The 19,141-nt window shown below is 45.9% G+C and overlaps 2 protein-coding genes across 6 annotated transcripts in view; both read left to right on the forward strand.

Annotated features, from left to right (window-relative positions):
* The window catches only part of KIAA1671 (KIAA1671 ortholog), an 87,192-nt gene extending 76,342 nt beyond the window's left edge, over positions 1-10,850 (forward strand). For all 5 annotated transcript variants that reach the window (XM_056329612.1, XM_056329637.1, XM_056329619.1 and 2 more), the window contains 6 exons: positions 3,024-3,279; positions 5,288-5,462; positions 6,837-6,961; positions 7,347-7,486; positions 7,648-7,730; positions 8,304-10,850. In XM_056329612.1, the coding sequence (XP_056185587.1) occupies positions 3,024-3,279; positions 5,288-5,462; positions 6,837-6,961; positions 7,347-7,486; positions 7,648-7,726 (775 nt within the window). In that variant the 3' untranslated portion in view covers positions 7,727-7,730; positions 8,304-10,850. The remainder of the gene's footprint in view (positions 1-3,023; positions 3,280-5,287; positions 5,463-6,836; positions 6,962-7,346; positions 7,487-7,647; positions 7,731-8,303) is intronic.
* Positions 10,851-10,989: 139 nt separating this feature from the next.
* On the forward strand, positions 10,990-19,141 carry CRYBB3 (crystallin beta B3). Its single transcript, XM_056329700.1, has 6 exons — positions 10,990-13,905; positions 16,128-16,207; positions 17,629-17,747; positions 17,885-18,017; positions 18,155-18,297; positions 18,857-19,141. The coding sequence occupies exons 1-6, from the start codon at positions 13,896-13,898 to the stop codon at positions 19,020-19,022; spliced, it is 651 nt and encodes a 216-aa protein (XP_056185675.1). The 5' UTR covers positions 10,990-13,895; the 3' UTR covers positions 19,023-19,141.

Consider the following 19,141-nt stretch of genomic DNA (forward strand, 5'->3'; position numbering starts at 1 on the left):
ACAGGAACGATAATTTTTCAGAGAAGCAAGCATCTGTAAATGACCCCTGTTAAACATTGTTAGTAGCTTACGGATATGCTCATACAACTTGAAATCTTAATGAAGTAATAGAAGATGCACAGTAGCTCTCAGTAATGAGAACTGAAAATATGTTTTAAGTTGCAATATTTGACCATTATTATGAGGGGCGTTTCCCCCCTAATTTGTGGTTCAGATGGAAAGAAGCCACTGTGCATGACAGTGTGTGTACTCAAGTCATGCTTGCCATGTTTGGTGATTAGCTGTGTCACAGTGTTTAATGTGTAACGATGCTGTAATTATGCGAGAACAGTAAAGGAGAATCCATTAGAAAGGTTAGTGAATTACAAACCACTGATCAGTGTAAATTCATCTGTATTTTTCAAATATTCATTTGAAAAACTGCACTGCTGTGTTAGCTGAAGCCCTAAGATGTAGAAGGGGAGAGGCTTTCCAGAGATGTGCAAATCAGACAGGATCCTTTTAATATATATTTTTCATTTCCATGAAAGGTGATAAGCGTGCAGATTGTCGTTCGTCTCTACGTTCTTCCCCATTCTAGTGGATCTGAAGCCTAATGCTGCAGATACCAAATATCATTTGAAGCAAAAATACTAGACAAAAACTTCCCCCTGGAGCTCATTAGTACCAGTTCTTAATTATCCTGGGGCCCACTGCTGAAGGAGGGAAGAAGCATTCACACTACTCATGTGCTGGAAAAACCCTCTGTGCAGCATTTGCTCTGCCAGACTGGAAATTAGAACTGCTGCTTCATAGAAAGTTGTTATTCAACAGTAGACTCCTGAGTGTTTTCCTCCCAAGATTGCTGTCGTTGTGGACTGTACCAAATACTGAGGTCTATTGTTTAAAAACCGTGCATATGTTCATACGTGTTCAGATTTTTTTGGATTTAGAACACTTTACCTAGATATTTGCTCAACAAAGGTGCTTAGTAATAAAAGACTTTTCTTAAGAAGAGGAAAAAACCCATAACTCCTTAAATACTTTTAGAGTTTGGTTTTTAAACTAGGAACTCCTAAAATTAGAAGCAAGACAGCCCTATTTTTACTGACAGTAGAGTCTTACAGTGTTCCCTACAATCTCCTGCTGTTCGAAGGAATGCTCCAACCTATGTGACAAAGGGAGACACACAACTCTATACAGCTTTCAGTCCTGACACTACTTTCTGTTAATCTAGGCAAGGGAAAAATTTCTAGGAATACGCTGGGAGCATCACAGTGCTGGGGTGCAGGTCCTGCTGCCCTCGGTGCTATCCCTGAGGCACCCCGAAAGCTTCTGCTTGTGGAGCCCTGCCTTAGGGTGCCACCTGCTGCCCACCTCCTGAGAGAAAACAACCTGTGGCTGGACGGGCAGCTCTCTCCAAAATATGCCCCAAGATAAAAGAGAAGCTCTTAAGGAAGGAGTTGGTTCAGAGAACCACTTCTGCAGTCAGGTGGGCATATCTCTGGTTAGTTTCCATGCTGTGAATGAGCATGGTGGAGCAGCACAGGGCATTTGTGCTCCAGTCCAGTGACACTGCCTCAGTCTCTCTCCCCTGCAGAGCTTTCTCTAGTGATTTCCAGCCCTGATCTTGCCCTTTTCCAGTCCCCTTCCCTGCCAGTTCACTCTGCATGCTTTAAAGTCACCTACTCTGAGGCCAGCAGACCTCCTGCCTGGCAAGAGTGAATCGATGAGCCCGTAGCACTTCTGCGCGATCACGTTGTTGCTTCCAAACTTCCCAATGGGATATGGGATTGGATCCACCTAAACAAGCAATGTCCTCTCTCCTCTTTCATATCTTGGAAATTGCCATTGACTGGGTTACAGCTGCTTGTGTTCCTTGTCTCTTACAGACCAGAACTAGAGGCAATGAGAGAACCAAAATCTACTACAGCTCAAGTGGAGGAGCTGTTGGTCTTGGGATAGCACCAACGGAGACGCTTCTTTCTGTCGGAACACGAGGGATACAATTCTTTTTTTTTAAATCCAATGTCTATTAGCATCTAAAAAATGCTTCCAAAGTGTTTAAATGCTCTGCGCTGCTTAAGATGCTTCAGTTTCTTTCCTTGGAGTCATGTGAAACGGAGTTACTCACACCCGGAGCATGAACTGTGTTGCAGGAGCTGCCTGGTGGCCAGGGCCATTCCCATTGCACTCGCATTTTCTTCAGGTCCAGATGTGTATATGCAGTCTTCTTGTGTTTCAGAAAGTGTGCACACAATTTTTGCATCTACATATATTAAAAAATTACATACTATATGTTATTATTTACAATAGATTAATATTAATTAGGTATAATACATCTCAAAAATATATATATGTGTCTCTGTGTGTATATATATATATGTGTGCCTTCCTAGGGAAAAGGTGGGAACGTGAACAACAGAGGTGTTTGTAAGGATTGTTCTTGAAAGACCTGCAAGTAGCTTGTAGTGTTCTGCAGGAATTCACTTACAGTAAAAGAGTATTTATTGTTTCATATTTATACATATTTAAGATAGTTTTGGATGAGCACAGAGAAGAATCTTTGAACGGTTACTCTTTGTCTGAGGCCTGCAAACAGGGTATTACCCTTCACAGTGTTTTCAAGTGTATACAGTGCCAAAGTGTAAGGTCTGCTGATGCGTATGTCAAATGGGCAAATTGCTTAGGGCTTTTAAGCAGTTTGCTCTTTCCCTCATCTCATTCACATGCATGCGTTTGAAGGGGCCTTTGTGCTTGGGAAAAGAAACCCCGAGCAATAAAAGCATATTGCAATCAAATTATTACAATTTATCTGCATACTTGCATTATTTGATACACTGTAAATCCATATGGGTAAAAAGCTGTGCTAATGAAAGTGATCTGCACCCTTGCTGTTGGTACCCGCTGCCTCCAAAGATGCCTTTGTTACTTGTAGCCATAGCTTCAGTTCTACTTTTATTTATCGTCTGCGTGATCCCAACTATCCTTGCATGTATTTCCTTACCCTGAAGTCTCATAAATTTCATTTTCTTAATTTACAGCTTTGTGCCCGAATCTCCTTCCTTGGAAAATGATGTTATTTCAACGAGAAAGCAACCCCCAAATAGCCACCCATCTTCACTGTCCTCTCAAACGGAACCTGCCTCCCTGGTAGATCACCATGACATCTCAAAAGACCAAAGGAGCATAAGTTTTGACCGTTCCAGCACTGACATAGACTCTACTGACGGGACTGATTTACCTCCTCCAGGAGACGCCTACCCTGATGAAAAGACCACTGATTTCTCTTTCATTGATGTAAGTTACCATAATGGGAAACGTAAGTTCTCCTTCTATGTTAACTGTATTGTTACCTGTGTTAATCACTGTGAAGCAGTATCTTCTGGAAACTTTGCACTCAATCTTCCTCTGCCTTTTCTTTATCGCATTGAATTTTCCCAACTGACTTCCTGCCTGAAAATTTTAAGATCAAAGCTACAAAGTTTTTCTAGTTCCTGTAACACTTAGGTTCTGAGAGACTGCAAAAAGCTATGGGCCTTGGATAGTGTCTGCCAGTCGCTTGATAAAACTGCTGGTTTTCTTATAGCTCGCTGAGGAGCAGAATGCAAGGAGTTAAACGGCTTTATGAACATTGGGAACATAATTAAATGACACAAATACCTAGTGACTGCTGTGCTATCAGCCAAGCAGCTTTAAGGCTATAAAGACATTTCCTGTTGTTTCTCTTATTCACGATTGGTCTCTTTCTGTAGTAGCTTACAACTACATTTTAAAGGAATTTTTCATACTTAATCTTGTGGCTGTAAGAAAAGTCATTTTTGGCCATACACAGTTAATGAGGCTTAGTGTTCTTTGAAAGCACCGATGCAACTGTAGTTTTTCAGTACAGCTCCCAGGAAGTACTGGATTTTCTTTAGTAAGAGTTGGTGCACCTTTTTTTATTATACAGTATCTAATGGCAGATATATTGGTAAGTGCAAGATTCCCAACTTGAAGGCATTGTGCAGCTGCTAGGAAGGTCTTGGTTGCACTGCCTTGCTTGTCAAAGTGCCATCACACCTTCTGAACTGAGTAGACTGCTCTGTAAAATGTAGGAAGGATGCAAGCAGGTTTGTGCTGGAGGCAGTTTGATCTGGTGCGGCAGAATTGACTGTTAAAATCACAGCTGCTTCCTGCGTAGGCTGTGCGAAAGTGCCTCCAGCCAGCTCTGTTCTCTGCTGGTGTTGCCATCCGTGGGGAGCTGCAGAAACCAGTGTTTTGCCAAAGTAGGTGCTGCTCTCGTCTTCCAGCCCACCCCAGCTCTGAAGCAGAGGCCATGTTCCGTGATCCATTGCTTTGAGATCTCTAACCACATGTGCCTTGGCCATGGTAGCAGTTCCTAACGCTTTGGCAGAATATCCCAAGTGCACTTTTTGCTCTGTAAAGAAAGTGTTAGTCACTCATAACAGCACGGATGGTGGTTAGTCTCTGTCTGTCAGTGGTTCTGCAGGTAGTGGAGATGGTCCTACGTGGTACTGTTCCCTGGACGGCTAGGGGTGTCTCTTTAAAACACGAATAGCTACAAGTACAGGTGGCAATACGCTGCTTTAATCGGTAGTTTTTCTGACCTGAAATCTCTTGAAAAGAGACAAAACCACGTCTTCTGAAGAGAAACAGGAGGCTCAGTACTGATTACAGGCAAGTCTCTAACAAGTTGCTTTAAATAAATAAATTACGGCTCTTTCTTTTGCTCTCTAAATGTTACTACCTTACCGTCAAGCACAGAGGTGCATGTGTGTGTTTCTGAGTGGTATGACACTTAACTTGCAGTCTCCTTGTTGCTGATGAGTGGCTTGAAATTACTGTAGATGCAACCCTTCAGAACAATGAAATTACAGCACTCTACTACAAGAGAATTTTGTGTAGTTGCTCTTTTTAGATCCTAGTCGTCTTACTGGCCCTCAGCTGTTACTAGCTAGTAAGGCCTCTTCTTCTTCTATTCTTAAAATACACCAGGAACCAAAATCCAATTTATTGCAGTTATTTTTTATTAATTTAGTGAAAACAATTCATGTAGTTCAGACATCCACAGCCAAGAGAGATCAAAGAACCAGCACTCCACCTAGTTAGCCACAATGTAGCATATCCTCATCATAAATTCTCTTTAATATAGCTTTAAGTAACTACAAGAATAATAATCAGGCAAATATATATAGCTTAATTAAACTGAATGGGTTAATGTGTTAAAGTAGGTTGGGAAATCATTATAGAGGAGATGGCTTCTTTTCAGGCTGGTTGAAAGTAAAGACTTTGTTTCTTTTTATAGCAAACCACTATTCTGGACTCCAGTGCACTGAAAACTCGTGTACAGCTCAGCAAAAAGAGACGCCGCCGGGCTCCTATTTCCCACTCTCTTAGAAGAAGCAGAGGGCTGGAGTTTGAAAACAGATTTTCTCTGACAGAAGAACCAGATAATACCTGGATGTTTAAAGATTCCACAGGTATCCCTCAACTCTCTGAAACAATTAGCAGTAATTGACGTGGTTGTAAGGGCAGGAATTTCTAAACAGTGTAACATACCTGAAGTTGCATCAAGGTTTAACAGCAGCTTCCTTTTCTCACCTCTGGGTGATCCTTTAAGTCAGGTCTTCCCTTCCATTTTTTGGAGCCTTTGGAGTGAGGGAAGCCACAGCAGCCAGACCTGCAGAAGACCAGGGTGAAGGAGAGCTTTGATTCAGTTTCCCTTAGTTTCTGGCTGCTGACTTAAGAGAATTTTGCTCACTGAGAAAATACTGAGTTTAGAAACTGCTGCGGTAGGATGCACATTCTTTATATCTAGACCTGTGGTTGCCTGGTAAGAGCAACTGTAATTGTTCATATTCTACAAGCACTCATAAATATTCTTTCTTTCTAGCATCTATAAGCACTATAGGACTAAAGAGGCCTAGTTAAGGATAAATCAACTCCTTAATTCATTCTATGAAAAATGTCCCCCCTCCTGGCCTGTCCTATTACTTAGGATGCAATAAGGAAATGCATCAGACATCGAAAATCCTTGCTTGTGGAAGTGAATGAATGGCTTATTGCACGCGCTCGTTATAGATCCGTGATTTTGCAGCATTACAGTGCTATGGTGATAGATGCTGCAGATATCCTTTAGATATTCCCTGAGTGGAGGAATTATTGGTGTTGCAGCCTGCTCTTTAGAGAGGCTGGTGATATTTTTGTAGCTGAGGGGACCTATTTAAAAAGTCAGTTTTGTGACCCACAGTTTCAGCTTTCCCTTAAAGCCTGTGAATACAGGAAAGAAAATGTGATCAAACTGATCTCTTCTATAGCCTCCTAATGAATGGAAAGACTGTTGTCTGTGTGATGGTTACTTTGGTGTGGGTTTAACAGACCTAAAAAATTTTGAAGGCTTTCCTTGATAAGAAGTGCTGTTCTGGAAGCTGACATGTAGTTAGCGCCTTCCCTTGGGTGTGCAGACTTCGGCTCCTCAGCCTTTTGGAATCAAAGCCCTGCTTTGAGCGGGAGGTAGACCTGATGACTTCAGATGTTTCTCTGCCAGTTCTAAATTAATCTCATGTCCTGTGATCAACAGAGACATTTAGAAGCATCAACATTCATGAAATTAGGAGTACCTTCTGCTCCCTCATCTCTGTCAGCAAGAAATCTTTCTAGTGCTGTGTACTTAGTATGTTTGTTGCTTTGATCTCTGTTGAAGCATTGAACTCAGTCCTGTGGTGTGTTAATATTACTCTTAATGTGTTTCTGAATGGAAGAAGAGATCTAGAACAAGGTGCAGATGAAAAGCCTGCTAATTCCAAACCCCCCCCACCCCCAATCCCGCTTTTTTTTTTTTTTTAAACAATTAGAAGAGAAGAAAACTACGCAACAGGAAGATACTGACGAGGAAGAAAAGATACAGCATACTGTGAGATCGTCTGTACAGGCACAGAGACTTCCCGTATTTCCAGGAATAGACCACTCTGTTCTCAAGGTGAACACAGGCAGAGCGTGTCAGATAAGAGTTAAACGGTTTCAGTAGCTGCAGATGATATCTAGGAATAGAGCTAGGAAGTTTTGCTGAAGATGACAATGTTGTTGTTGTGGGGCCGGTGCGAGGGCAGGGGGCATATGTGTAGAAAACCCTCACAGTTATGTTACTCACTTTTAACTGTTGGCTAGAAATACTAAGTGATTTGGGGAAAAAAAACATCTTTGCAATAGCAAGCATGCTTTCAAAAAAAAAGAATCCCTGCACTGATTTCAGGAATGGATTTTTTTGTTTTTATAAATCTGAGTGATGTGGTTTGCATTCCAAAAAAAACCACGTTTGAATGCTGGCTTAAAAAAGGAGCCCTTTTCTTTATTCTTCTATTTAGGCCCAACTGCGAAAAAGACAAGAGTCTGAGAGTCCTGGTGAAGTGAATTCTGCTCAGTTGTTCAAATCCCCTAAACCGCAACTGCAGCTTGGAACTCCTGGTAGCAGACTGCTGCCCTCCAGTGTGGAGAAGCAGGACAGGTGAGAGACTTCCAGTGTCAGAAAGATGCTAATACTCATTTTGGTGAAAGAAAAAAATAATGCAAGTATGCTTCCCAAGGCTGTAGGGGAGATTGTATATTTCTTTTTCAGTAGTGAGTTTTCATAAGTAAATAACAATATTTTTTTTTTCTATATCTTAGGTCAGAAGAAAAGTCTCCTCAGTGGCTGAAGGAGCTGAAATCAAAGAAGAGACAGAGCCATTATGAGAATCAGGTTTGAAAAGGTATATCCCTACAGGAAGAGGGGCTTTGCTAAGTGAAAGTACACAGTGATAAAAACACACATGAAAAATGTTTCCTTAATGTGTCAGTATGGTCACTCTGAAAGCATAAACACTGAAGCATACTTGGCATGAAGTGTGCACCCAGGAACGTAAAGTAATTGTGTTAATTCAGAGCAGGTTTTTGTGGAAGTGAAGTTTTCATTCACAGGTGATACAGTTTCCCTGATTCTCTGCAGATAATTCCTTTTTTTAACAACACTTGGACTGGTGGTGCTGCAATTTCATAGTGCTTCCATCAAGCAAGAATGGTCAAGTCACCGAATAACTGAGGCTTGCACACATTTTGAAAACCTTGGTGTGTGTTGTTTCAGCCGTGTTCTGGGTAACTCTTGAGTGTTTAGGGCGTTAAATAGGACAAGACCAAGATGACACCAGGACAGCAGTATGCATTTGTAGGGGCTTTCTGTAACAGACACGGTTTGTGTGTAAGACAAAGCAGACACAGCAGGGTGTGACTGCTCTCCTGACCATGTCATACCGTTACTTCAGTTGCTTCTGTTTTTTTCTTTCCAGATAGCGATTCTAACTAGAAGAAGATAAAGAAGTTTAACAGAAGCCTTAACTCATCTGAACCTAAAATTCACGTCATGTTGCTGCTGTTTGCTTCCTGCCTCAACTGCTATGTGCATGGTGCCTTCCTGTTTTGTGGAGAAAGCTGCTTAATATTCATAGTCAAATACAAAGCTGTATCTTTTCAGATATGGGAGGATAGTCAATTTAGACCTGCCTGAAAGAAGAACTGGTGGTTCATAGTTAGCACTTCAGAAAGTCTTGAAAGATAGTAATATTTTATCTGGGAGTGCTGTGCACCAGAAAAGTCCCCTTGCTGTTGAACAAAGGCTACATTTCTACGTAGGTGTTCAGCAACTCAAAAGTGTGACTTTTGATAGACATGTGAGGTGTAAGGCTGGGCTTTGTGTTTGTTTATGAAAATAACAATTTTAATCAAATTTATCTTTTTTTGTGAAAAAATAGTAAGCTCCTATTTAGAATTAAGTTTGTGGAAGGTGAGAGTGAAAGAACAAATTATGTTTACTGCCATATTGAAAAAGGAAACTTGATTATTTTTTGTAAAAAGTATTTTTGATTGGCTTATATTTACATGTGATCTGCTGACCTAGCAGATGAATATAATTTTTAGATGAACAAAATGTTAACTTTTGTCACTCTTGAAATGGTATATTCTGTGTTTTGTCAGCATGTGGAATAATTGCTTCATTGGAATGTCTTTCCTGAAGAGGATCAAGCAATAATGTCAACGAGTTCTCTTTAAAAAAAAAAAAAATATAATAAAATATGTAAATACTGTTTTTATAACAAAAAAGGAAGCGAAGAGGGAGGATGTTACACTCATATCAGGGTTCCAGTTAATTGTCGAATGTCACTTTAATAGCAATTTGGATAGTCCCACTTCACATTTTTATTTGTTAATCTGTAAATACCAGGTTTATGTTTTTATTTTTATGCTGATTTTGTGAGACAACCTAAATGTGATCTTCAGTTTCTTAGATGATTTACTTTTTTTCTTTTGGTAAGTCTGATGTTATAGCGGTATAGGTATCTCATGCACAACACGGGTGTTACAAATACCACTAATAACTCTAATATGTTAATATCTTTGAATACAGATTCTGAAATATCAACCAAGATGTCCACTTAAGACCTACTTTATTCTTTCCCCAAATAAGTGCTCTTTTTAGTAAACCTTTTAAAATGTAGCCCGACGAGGGAGGTTGTTCTGTTGTGTCAGTATTCCTCACGACTCGACTAAGAAAGCAGCAACGTGGGAAAAACAAAGGGAGACCGGAGCTGGCCCTAAAGCCATGGGGACCGTGTGACAGTGGTGGGGCTGAGTGGGAGCAGATGCTGCTCCTTGTGTTGCACTTCCCAGTGTCCTGCTGATGGGCTTTTGTAGATGTTAATGATAAAGCACCAGCACTTGAACTCATTTTCCTTTTTTTTTTTTTTTTTTTTTTTTCCTAATGATTGGTGTTTGGAAAAGCTTGGTGTACGTGGGGGGTTACCACAATGGTGCATCTGCTAGCCAGAGTGGCATGCCTGGTCTGATGTCTATCAAGCTTGTAGCTGCCAAAACCATGTGCCAATTCTTCTCATGGAGGACTCACAGATGAGGTGATTTTTAGTCCCAGTCTGCTCATAGGAAATAACAGCATTATGTCAGGAGACAAGTCCCATATGCGCGTGTATCTCTCCCAGATTTAGTTCTGGGAGCAGCTCCCTGTACTTCATGGAGGTGAAATGTAAATTCTGTGATGTAAAACAAATCTTTACTTGCTGCTTTGCCCTATTTCACATCAGAGCCGTCCCTTCTAATGACTGAGAAATGATCACCCAAGATTTCTGCCAAGTGTTTCACTCTGTGTGGCTTTTAACCCTGGGCAATGGGAGATGGACTTCCATTTGAATGCAGTTGATTAAAGAGCGACTCTTGGCTAATTTTAAATATTGCACATATTTTCTTCCCTCTTCTTTAGGTGATGGTGGAAAAGGCAACTCTTAAAGATAAGCTTTGCATATGTGTCTTTCGGGATATTTTTTATTTTTCTTATGGCAGCACTCGAGGGTACCATCAGTTGTATACCATGTGCGGCACGCGTGCTTCGGTCAGCCCTGAGCAGCAGTGTTTGCAGGTGTGAGAGAAGAATGATGATTCCTTTTCTTACTCAGATGAAGTGGGGCTTACTTTAAACAGTATGTAGAAATCAGGTAAATTCCCCCTGCTTATGAGAATATTTACACAGGCTTGATTTTTTTTTTTAATTCAGCAGGCTGACAGTATTGCATTACCAATAGTTGGAGGACTTACTTGTTCTTGGTCTAATAAATGAAGGCCAGAAATTCTGTAACTGCAGTGTTTGCTCTGTGTTTGAGGCAACTGAGGGAATTAATACTAGGTTTCCACAAAGCCCTTTGAATGTGTATGCATTTCCACATCTGCTTGGACAATGCACTGAAACTTACTGTATTTTAGTAGTTTAACCTACTACTGAGAAATGTTTAATGCTTAAATGTCTGATTAAAAAGCATCTTTAGAATGTTGTTGAATGGGAAAGTGTTTTTTCTGCTCTATCATTTCTTTATATTGTACATGGATTAAATATCTACTTCTCTTCAGGTTATCATTATGTAATAAAAGATATATAAATATGTTGTTACTTAAATAATAGAACATACTGTAATACACTTTATATAATTCTATTTTAACTCCAAATAATGCTTGTTTGAATTCTTTATGCTTTCACTTTTGTTGCCACATACTTTCTGGGGTTTTGTGCTTTTAATACAAGATGGGAGTGAGCTCTTAGCTTCAGCACTTTCTTCAGGTACGCTTTTTCATTAATTACTGGAACCTGCCTTAGAGCAGGTTCCAGCTCTTGTCCTAACAGTGTCTGAGCAATGGGGAGCATAACGGAGATCCTGGCCCTCCCTGGGAAGTGCAGTGCCCTCATCCATTCCATTACAGCTGCTCAGCTTTTTTTGCTTGCTCAAAAAGCTGCCTCAACATAATGTTTTTTGAGAGTGAAATTACATGTTTTGTGTAATTTATACATGCTTCTTTCCTGATTGCACTTCTCTTGTTATTACCAGAAATCCTCCCTCCGTTTTAGTTGGTCAGTTGAGGTTTTACACAGCAGTTGTTGGCATCTCCACTTGCGGATTTCTTCCTTTATATTTTTCGGTTTGCGAATTCACCTTTTTAAGGTCTGTGTAGCTTTAATTGGAGGCCTTCAGCTGTTGGGAGTCCTGCTGGTTTGGGTTTACTTCCTGCAGAGAAAGAGGCAACGTTTCTGTCCTTCAGCCTTTGAAGTCTGAAACCTTTTTATAAAGGTTATAAAGGTTAATTCCTATAGGAATTACACCCCCCACCACCACCTCTTTGCTTGGACAAAAGTTTGTTTCACCTTTTTGTTTGCAGACAGTTATCAGCAAATTTAAGTGCATTGTGTGTCGGATTTTTAATGCAAACTGTTAACTGGCCATTTCATCTGGAGCAGCAACATCTTTTAGTTTATAGCCTTTCATACTTGTGCAAATCCACTGAAACATGCCTCCCGTCCTAGGTGTAAAAGTGAGGAATGTGGCTTGTTGTGAAGATTTTAAATGGAGGACTGGTATACCAAAATAGCTTGGTGGGGATCAGGGCAGCTCTGAGATAAATATAATATAAATAGTTTAAATACAGTGCTTTAAAAGCCTGTGCCCCCGTAAAAGGCACTTTGTCTCTGTGCCTATTGCTATGAAAAAAACCTGGTGCTGATACCACAGTGTTACTGCCCTTAGCGTTGCCGCACATAGGAAGCGAGAGGGTCTTTGCAAAGGTTTGACCTGACCCTGTGGAGCCAGAGGAACCGTGTCTGAGCTCCCACTGCCCATGGTACCCTGCAGGCAGGCAGGGCGCGGCACTGGAGCAGAGCAGGATTGCCAGCATGGACTAGGCTGGATCTGGTCTTGGAAAAATTGTAGTCTGTTGAATGTGGTATTTTGGGAGGTGGCAGAGTGTTCTCAGCACGGTGTTTGCTGGTCGCTTACTGCGGACACCTAGCTTTGGAGAGTGAGGCCGCCCTCTGTCCCAGCGTGGCTGGCTCAGCGGGGAGCTGGGGGGCTGCAGCCCTTCGGCAGGGGCTGTGCCGCGGGGCAGAACCTGCGCGTTGGCCCGCCAGCCCCGGTGAATGAAATCAACTGTTCCAGTGAGAGCACGGTGGTGTCACCATAACTGCTCGCCTGAAGAAGTCACCAGCGATGGCTGCCTGTGCCTGCCTGGAGGACACCTGTGCCAGCCCGTGGTGCAGGCGCAGCAAAGCAGCCTCGGCCACCCTGGGTCCCAGGGATGTCACTCCGGACGCTGCCTCTGGGCTGAGTGCTGCGGGGGGGGCTCGCTGTCCTCGAGTAGAAATGTTGTGAAGGAAAAACGTTTGTTTTCTGATTGACTTGAGCTCTGCGCTCATGACAGCTGTCCATTGTCATTTTTCCTATATCTTCATGTGAATTAAGGGAACAAAGGTGGGCTTTTGGGGAGGACAGGGCTTCTGGGGCAGAAACCAGCCTCTGTGGAGCTTTGACATGGATTTGGGGATACGGTGTTCTGAGACCTCTCAGCTGGCACTGCAGAGTCCAGGAGCCTCCGGTCCAACCTAGTTCTGCACTGGTACGAGCGGAGAGGGTCCATGGTGGGCATCCTTTCCGAGGTGGGGCTGGAAAAAGCTGGTCGTGGTGAGCACTGTTCCTGAGCACACCCAGCTGCTCATGTCCCCTTTGCCCCCTCCTGCCACCATTCTCTTAGCTCAGAGTATTCTTGCCAAAATATCATCTGAAGTAACTTGTGATTCCTCTGGTGGGATTGGAGAAGGAGGAGAGACAAAGTCTAATGGCCTACGGAGTCTTTCTGTATTAAACATGATGGTATCATGCCTGTTTTTGAAGGAGCTATTGTATAGGTTTAAACTTTTTATCGTACCACATAGCCTTATAGAATTTGTAAATATGGGTCACAATAAATATATTGTGCTATACAAAATACTTTGTATTACATAGTTTCCTAAGTAATAAAGATATTCTGGCTGTTGTGTATTGTACTGTACACTTACGATTCAAGTTCAGTTTTATCACATATTAAGAAAAAAATATTTTCTAACACTATATTGTAAGCGTTTCTCAAAGGGCTTTAGGAGGCTGACAGCAAAAGGAAATTGAGTTCTGTTAGGAAGAGAAATCAATGAGAGCCTAGTGCCCCTTCTGCCATCTTTTTTTAATTGCCTTATCAATGTGCAAGCTCTGTGAGTTTGGGAGAGGAAGATTCGAGGGCACTGCAGCCACTACAGACCTAAGTGTAATGAGGACACTGGCAAGGAATGGACTGGTAAGAAAAATTCTCTATTTCTAATGCTGTTGTGCCTGTGTCTTTTACCAACTTAACTCATTTTGTGTTCTCCTTTGAGTCCTCCTTCTATACAGAAGTGATTTTATATTCTACAGCTGAGCAGTTTCATATTCAGAGAAAAGATGAAAAGGAACTGCAATAAAAATGGACTCTATCCAGCTGCTGTCTGTGCTGGGGTCTTCGTAGGTACCAGTGTCACTTGAATAATGACGAGAGGTGAGCTGGCAGTTGCGCTTCAGTTTAGCTTTACGTTGCTGAAACCCTTACCCACCCACCCCCCGCTCCTGTGTGCTGGAGCTGTGCAGCATCCCACAGGCGTGCTCCGATGGGGAAGGCAGATCCTTGGGAGGCCATTTGTCTTGTCCTTCATCAGAAACTGCAGCAATGGGCAGTGGTGAAAAGAGCGGTGATGGTGGAGCGCAGCGCTGCAGCAGGCGCTGGGTGCATCGTCTCTGCCGTACTGCGCTTGGTACATCACACCGGGGCTCGCCCTGCTGGGTGTTGGGGCCCAGACTCCCCAGGAGAGCAGCCAGCGTGGCTGTACGTCAGTGGTGGGATGGGGATGAAGAGCCTCACCATAAACTGCTCCCATGCGTGGTAGGGTACAGCAAATTGCAGCAGAGGGCTCCAGCTGGGCGCTGCCGTGGATGGGACGCTTTTCTGGCCACCTGCCATTTTAGGCCAACTCCAAGTTTGTCCAGCCTGGCCAAGTGGCTTTTTGGCAATTTTGGTGAACGTTTCACGTGTAGTTCTTAGTTTCAAGATGAGATGCGCCCAGAGCAGGTAGAAAATCCTGCAAGAGGTAGTAAAGGGAGATGCGTGCGGTTGAACATAACTTAGCATTCCCTGCAAAAGGGGGAATCCGGTCCACTGTGAGCCCAGTAAAAAGCTCTCGGCTTGGCATCTGCTGTGGAAGGACTGTGCTTTTCCCGTGTTAGATCACACTTTGCCTGTGAAGACGGATGAATCCCTGTGCAAGGCACTTGGCTCCCGAAAGACCTTGTTATGCACCCCAGGGCATCCCAGGAAATGTGCAGCACAGGGAGAAGGGCTGGGGTGCAGTGAAGGAAAAGGGGTTTGATGGAGATAACCTTCCTGGTAAGGATCAAAGCTGAAGCAAGAACCCAAATCTTGAGTGCCATTTGTGCCCTTGCTGCCCCAGCCTCCCTGCCATCCTTCCAGCAGAGCTCCAGGGAGCTGACGCTGACCCCATGTCCCATCTTGCATTCAAGCCCAAACAAACCGTAAATATTTTGCACAGTTTTTTGTTTTGCGCTGTGCTTGGTTTCTAGGCTAAACCCTCCCTTTAACTGCTGATGGGAGAGTTTTCCAGAGAACCTGGCAAGAAGCAGCGTGAACGTGCTGATGTGAATTTCGATGTTAATCTTCTGTAAATCGAGTGGCACATTTTTAAGGGACAGCCGGGAGAAATCTGAATAACGTTTCCATAGCACGCTGTGAGCCCATGCTATTGAGATGAAATCTCATGGATGGAATTCAGTAGACGCAGCTGCTGTATCAGCGTCCAAATAATGTGCTGTTCTGTTCAGAAGCAACCCATAAATAGCAGGGCTGCCCGCGCTGGCCGGCAGAGCGGAACCACGCCGGGAGAGGTAGCGGCGGCACTGCTTGGACTGGAAGGGGCTTTAAAAAAGAATTAGCATGTCTGAGTCGAGGTCTCACTATAGCGAATGTTTTGCTAATGCTTGGCAAGAAGTGATGCTGCAGGGTTTTGATTAAGGACGCCGGTCAAACTTGGTTTCTTTTGTTCATCTCCTATTAACCTCTCGACAACCCCTCGCGTTAGCGTGGCGAGAGCAGGCGGGGGAGGAGTGTTCGGCCGGGGTTTCCTATTTGAGTAGGAACTTTGTGAGATGTTCCTGGAGAGCAAGGAGGGGGCTCTTGCTGCTGTCCTACCAGCCAACGTGGCAGTGGCAGCTCCAGCTGCCAGGGTCTGCTGCTCCCCGGGATGCTGGGCTGCGGGAGCACTGTAGAGCCGTCAGAGTTACGTTAGCAGGGAAAGATGTCAGCAGCTGGGAGCTGAAACCCGGCAAATTCCTGCTCGAAACAAAGGACAGGCTTTTAGACATGAGTTAAATGAGCAACTGGGCGAGCTGCCCAGGGTCAGAGGGGGATCCCGTGTCACTTGGAAGATGGCTTGATTCAGTCAGGGGCTCTTTGGCCCCGCGGTGATGCCCGGGTGAGGACGCAGGGCCTGTGTGCAGGAGGGAGAGGAGGATGGATAACGGCGCTTCCTGCCTGCCCGGACATCCCTGGGGATTTATGGCTGCTGCACTCAGGGGAACCGCGTTAACTTTTGCTACCTGTTCCCATGCCAGCTTCATCTTTTGTATTTTATTGACTACTTTATAATTTAAAGACTGATACCTCACTTAAAAGCGATGCTGTATTAACCTCCTACAATTTGGGTTTTGCAGGCACGATGACTGAGCAGCAAAGTCCCCCTGAGCAGATGGCGACTGGGGAGGGTGCTGGTGAGCGAGGTGGCAATTACAAGGTATACTGGGGGAACTGGTTACAGACGGACTTTGGGTGACGCTGTAGGTCACTCTGTGCTGCAGCGTGCTGGTACCAGTGCCAAAGTGTTGCAGGTCACACTGGGGAAGCTAGCGGCCTCCAGCTCTCCTTGTGCAGCCAGCCGTGTTCATGTTGCTGCTCCGATAAATCTCCTCGCCCACCAAGCCGAGCTGTGTGGGGCTGCGGGCCGGGGAGGGAGGCTTTGGTCGGGGGATTTGCTGCTGCCTGGCAATTGCTTGCTGCATTTCTGGCTGCCAGTACGTTTGCCTGCTGGTCTGGCGTGCAGCTGTGCAGCGTTTTAATCCAGGAGATCAAGTATCCTGTCACGGCGGGGACTGGCTGTAGGTCTGAGCAGTGAAAGTCCTTGGGCATATTTTTTTAAGGTTCTAATTTTTACGCTCGTAGGTTGGTTAGAGGTAAACCAGCCATGGGTGTTGCAATGGCTGCAGTCCTTCTTGCAGCTGGGAAGCTGAGCAAAGCCGCTCCTGGATGGGGAAGGCTGGAGGTGGGAGCAGATCCTGAAAATGGGCTAATGAGGTGCCAGGAGCTTGGGCTTCTTATTGCTTTGGGGTAGAAAGAAGGTCCGAAGGACCACAGGTGTCACCTCCGTCCCTTGATACCTGCCATCATGTGGTGTCTGCAGGAGGCTCTGCCCTTGTCCTGGGCTCAGGGGTTTCAGCTAGAACCACTTGAGGGCAGGGGCTGGGTGTGCCTGGCCACACATGTGCATAGCCTGGCTGCCGTGCTGTCCCTCCTGGTCCCCGAACTGTGCCAGGCACCCTGGACCCTGCTCCCCGCCATGCTCGGGCTGCTGGCACTGACTCGTCCTGCAGCTCAGCCCTGAAGCTCTGCTGAGAGCAGGAGGTCTGGGGGAGGTGTTGTGGTTTCTGCACCTGGCAGGGTTTAGAGGAAAACACCAAAAAATGAGCTTGTTCCAGTCCAGGCCAGGGGAAGAAATGGATTTGGAGGGAACAGCGAGAAGGAAATGATGGGCTGTGACTGACTGGGGGGCAGGAGACTGCAGCCCACAGCCCCGGTGGCCTTAGCACAAACTCAGTGTTTTTGATGCTGTATTTGAGCCAGTCAACTTGTTTTTTAGCCTGTCACAGACAAAAGACCAGCCTGTGTTTTACTGAGCAAACATCTCTGGCCCATACACAGCTGTGGAGCAAAGCCCAGGAGCCGTCTGTCGTGGCAGACACACGTGGTGGGATCTGGCTCTGCCGTGGGGGGGGGAGGGACGTCGGTGTGGGGCAGCAGGGATGGAGGAGACGTGGCCAGAGCGCTTCACTCTGCTGCTGCTTGCATCGGCCAAGGAGCGGGGAGGTTCTGCACTCGTGCAGGGTGTTCACCTGGCAATGTGGCTGCAGCAGCAGCTGATGGCATCTCTCCCCACTTTAGATCACGATCTACGAGCTGGAGAATTTCCAGGGGAAGAAATGTGAGCTGACAGAGGAGCTCCCCAACATCACCGAGAAAGAGCTGGAAAAGGTCGGCTCCATCCAGGTGGAATCTGGCCCGTAAGTCTGTGGAGCGGGGGATGGACAAACCCCGGTGTGGGGGCAGGGAGAGCATCCCCCTGCAGTGCTGCTTTGTGCTGGGGCACTCTGCCCTGTGCACAGGTGGCAGTGCCATCCCCAACCCTCTGGTCCCGCAGGTGGCTGGGCTTTGAGCGGCAAGCCTTTGCCGGGGAGCAGTTTGTGCTGGAGAAGGGGGACTACCCACGCTGGGACTCCTGGTCCAACAGCCACAACAGCGACAGCCTGATGTCCATCCGTCCCCTCCAGATCGTGAGTAGTGGCTGTGTTGGGGTGTCTGTGCCCTCATGGACAAGCAGCAGGGCCACAGTGGTGGGGACCACCAGGCTGGGAGGGTCTCAGGGGGCTGGGGGTGTACAGGACAGCCCCTGATCCGTGCCCTCCCCCAGGACAGCCCCGACCACAAGATCCACCTCTTTGAGAACGCCGGCTATACTGGGCGGAAGATGGAGATTGTGGATGATGACGTCCCCAGCCTCTGGGCCCACGGCTTCCAGGACCGCGTGGCCAGTGTCAGGGCCCTGAACGGAACGTAAGGATGGTGGCAGCAGGGGCACATCCCATGGCACCATGGCTGGTCCCCTCAGGGTGGTGACAAGCAGTGCCTGCCACAGCCACCGAAGTGGGGATGGGGCAGATGTCCCCATGATGCTGCTCCTGCCCATCACATACTTTGCTCTCTTCCCACTGCTACTCTTTCCCTGGCCCACAGGGAGTGATGAGGACCAGGGCAGTGTCCCTAGGGCCCTGTGACAGCTCCTTGCCCTGACCTCCTCCAGTACATTGCTGCTGGAGCAGTGCAGCCGAGGCCCCTTCTCCCTGGGTTCTCCAGCCGCTCCTGCCAGGGTGGCATTTCCCACTCGTGCTCTGCCTCTCAGCCTTGCTGCAGTGGCACTCAGTGGCGATGGAGCAGTGGCCCTGGAGAGTGCCATAGAGCATCGTGTGGCTGCCTGCTGGTGCCTCTGCCTTGGCCTCTGGGGTGGTACGGGAATATTGCCCCTGCTCAGCGGTGGGGGATGTGCCCACGGGGTGGGGAGCTGCAATGGAACTGACCCTGGGGCACTGCTGAGCACTGCCTCTGTCCCCTGCAGGTGGGTGGGCTATGAGTACCCTGGCTACCGGGGCCGCCAGCACGTCTTTGAGAAGGGCGAGTACCGGCACTGGAACGAGTGGGATGCCAACCAGCCCCTCATCCAGTCTGTGCGTCGCGTGCGGGACCAGCAGTGGCACCAACGGGGCTGCTTCGAGAACAGCTGAGGGACGCCCCAGCCCCGTGCTGCCTGTGCCGGGGGTTGGCTGATGTGACGCCGCCGGCTGATGCCATGACCTTAGTGTTTTTTTGTGCAAAAACCTCAATAAAGCTCTGAGCTGGAGGC

The sequence above is a fragment of the Falco biarmicus genome, chromosome 1 (genome assembly GCF_023638135.1).
Source record: "Falco biarmicus isolate bFalBia1 chromosome 1, bFalBia1.pri, whole genome shotgun sequence".
Taxonomy (NCBI): domain Eukaryota; kingdom Metazoa; phylum Chordata; class Aves; order Falconiformes; family Falconidae; genus Falco; species Falco biarmicus.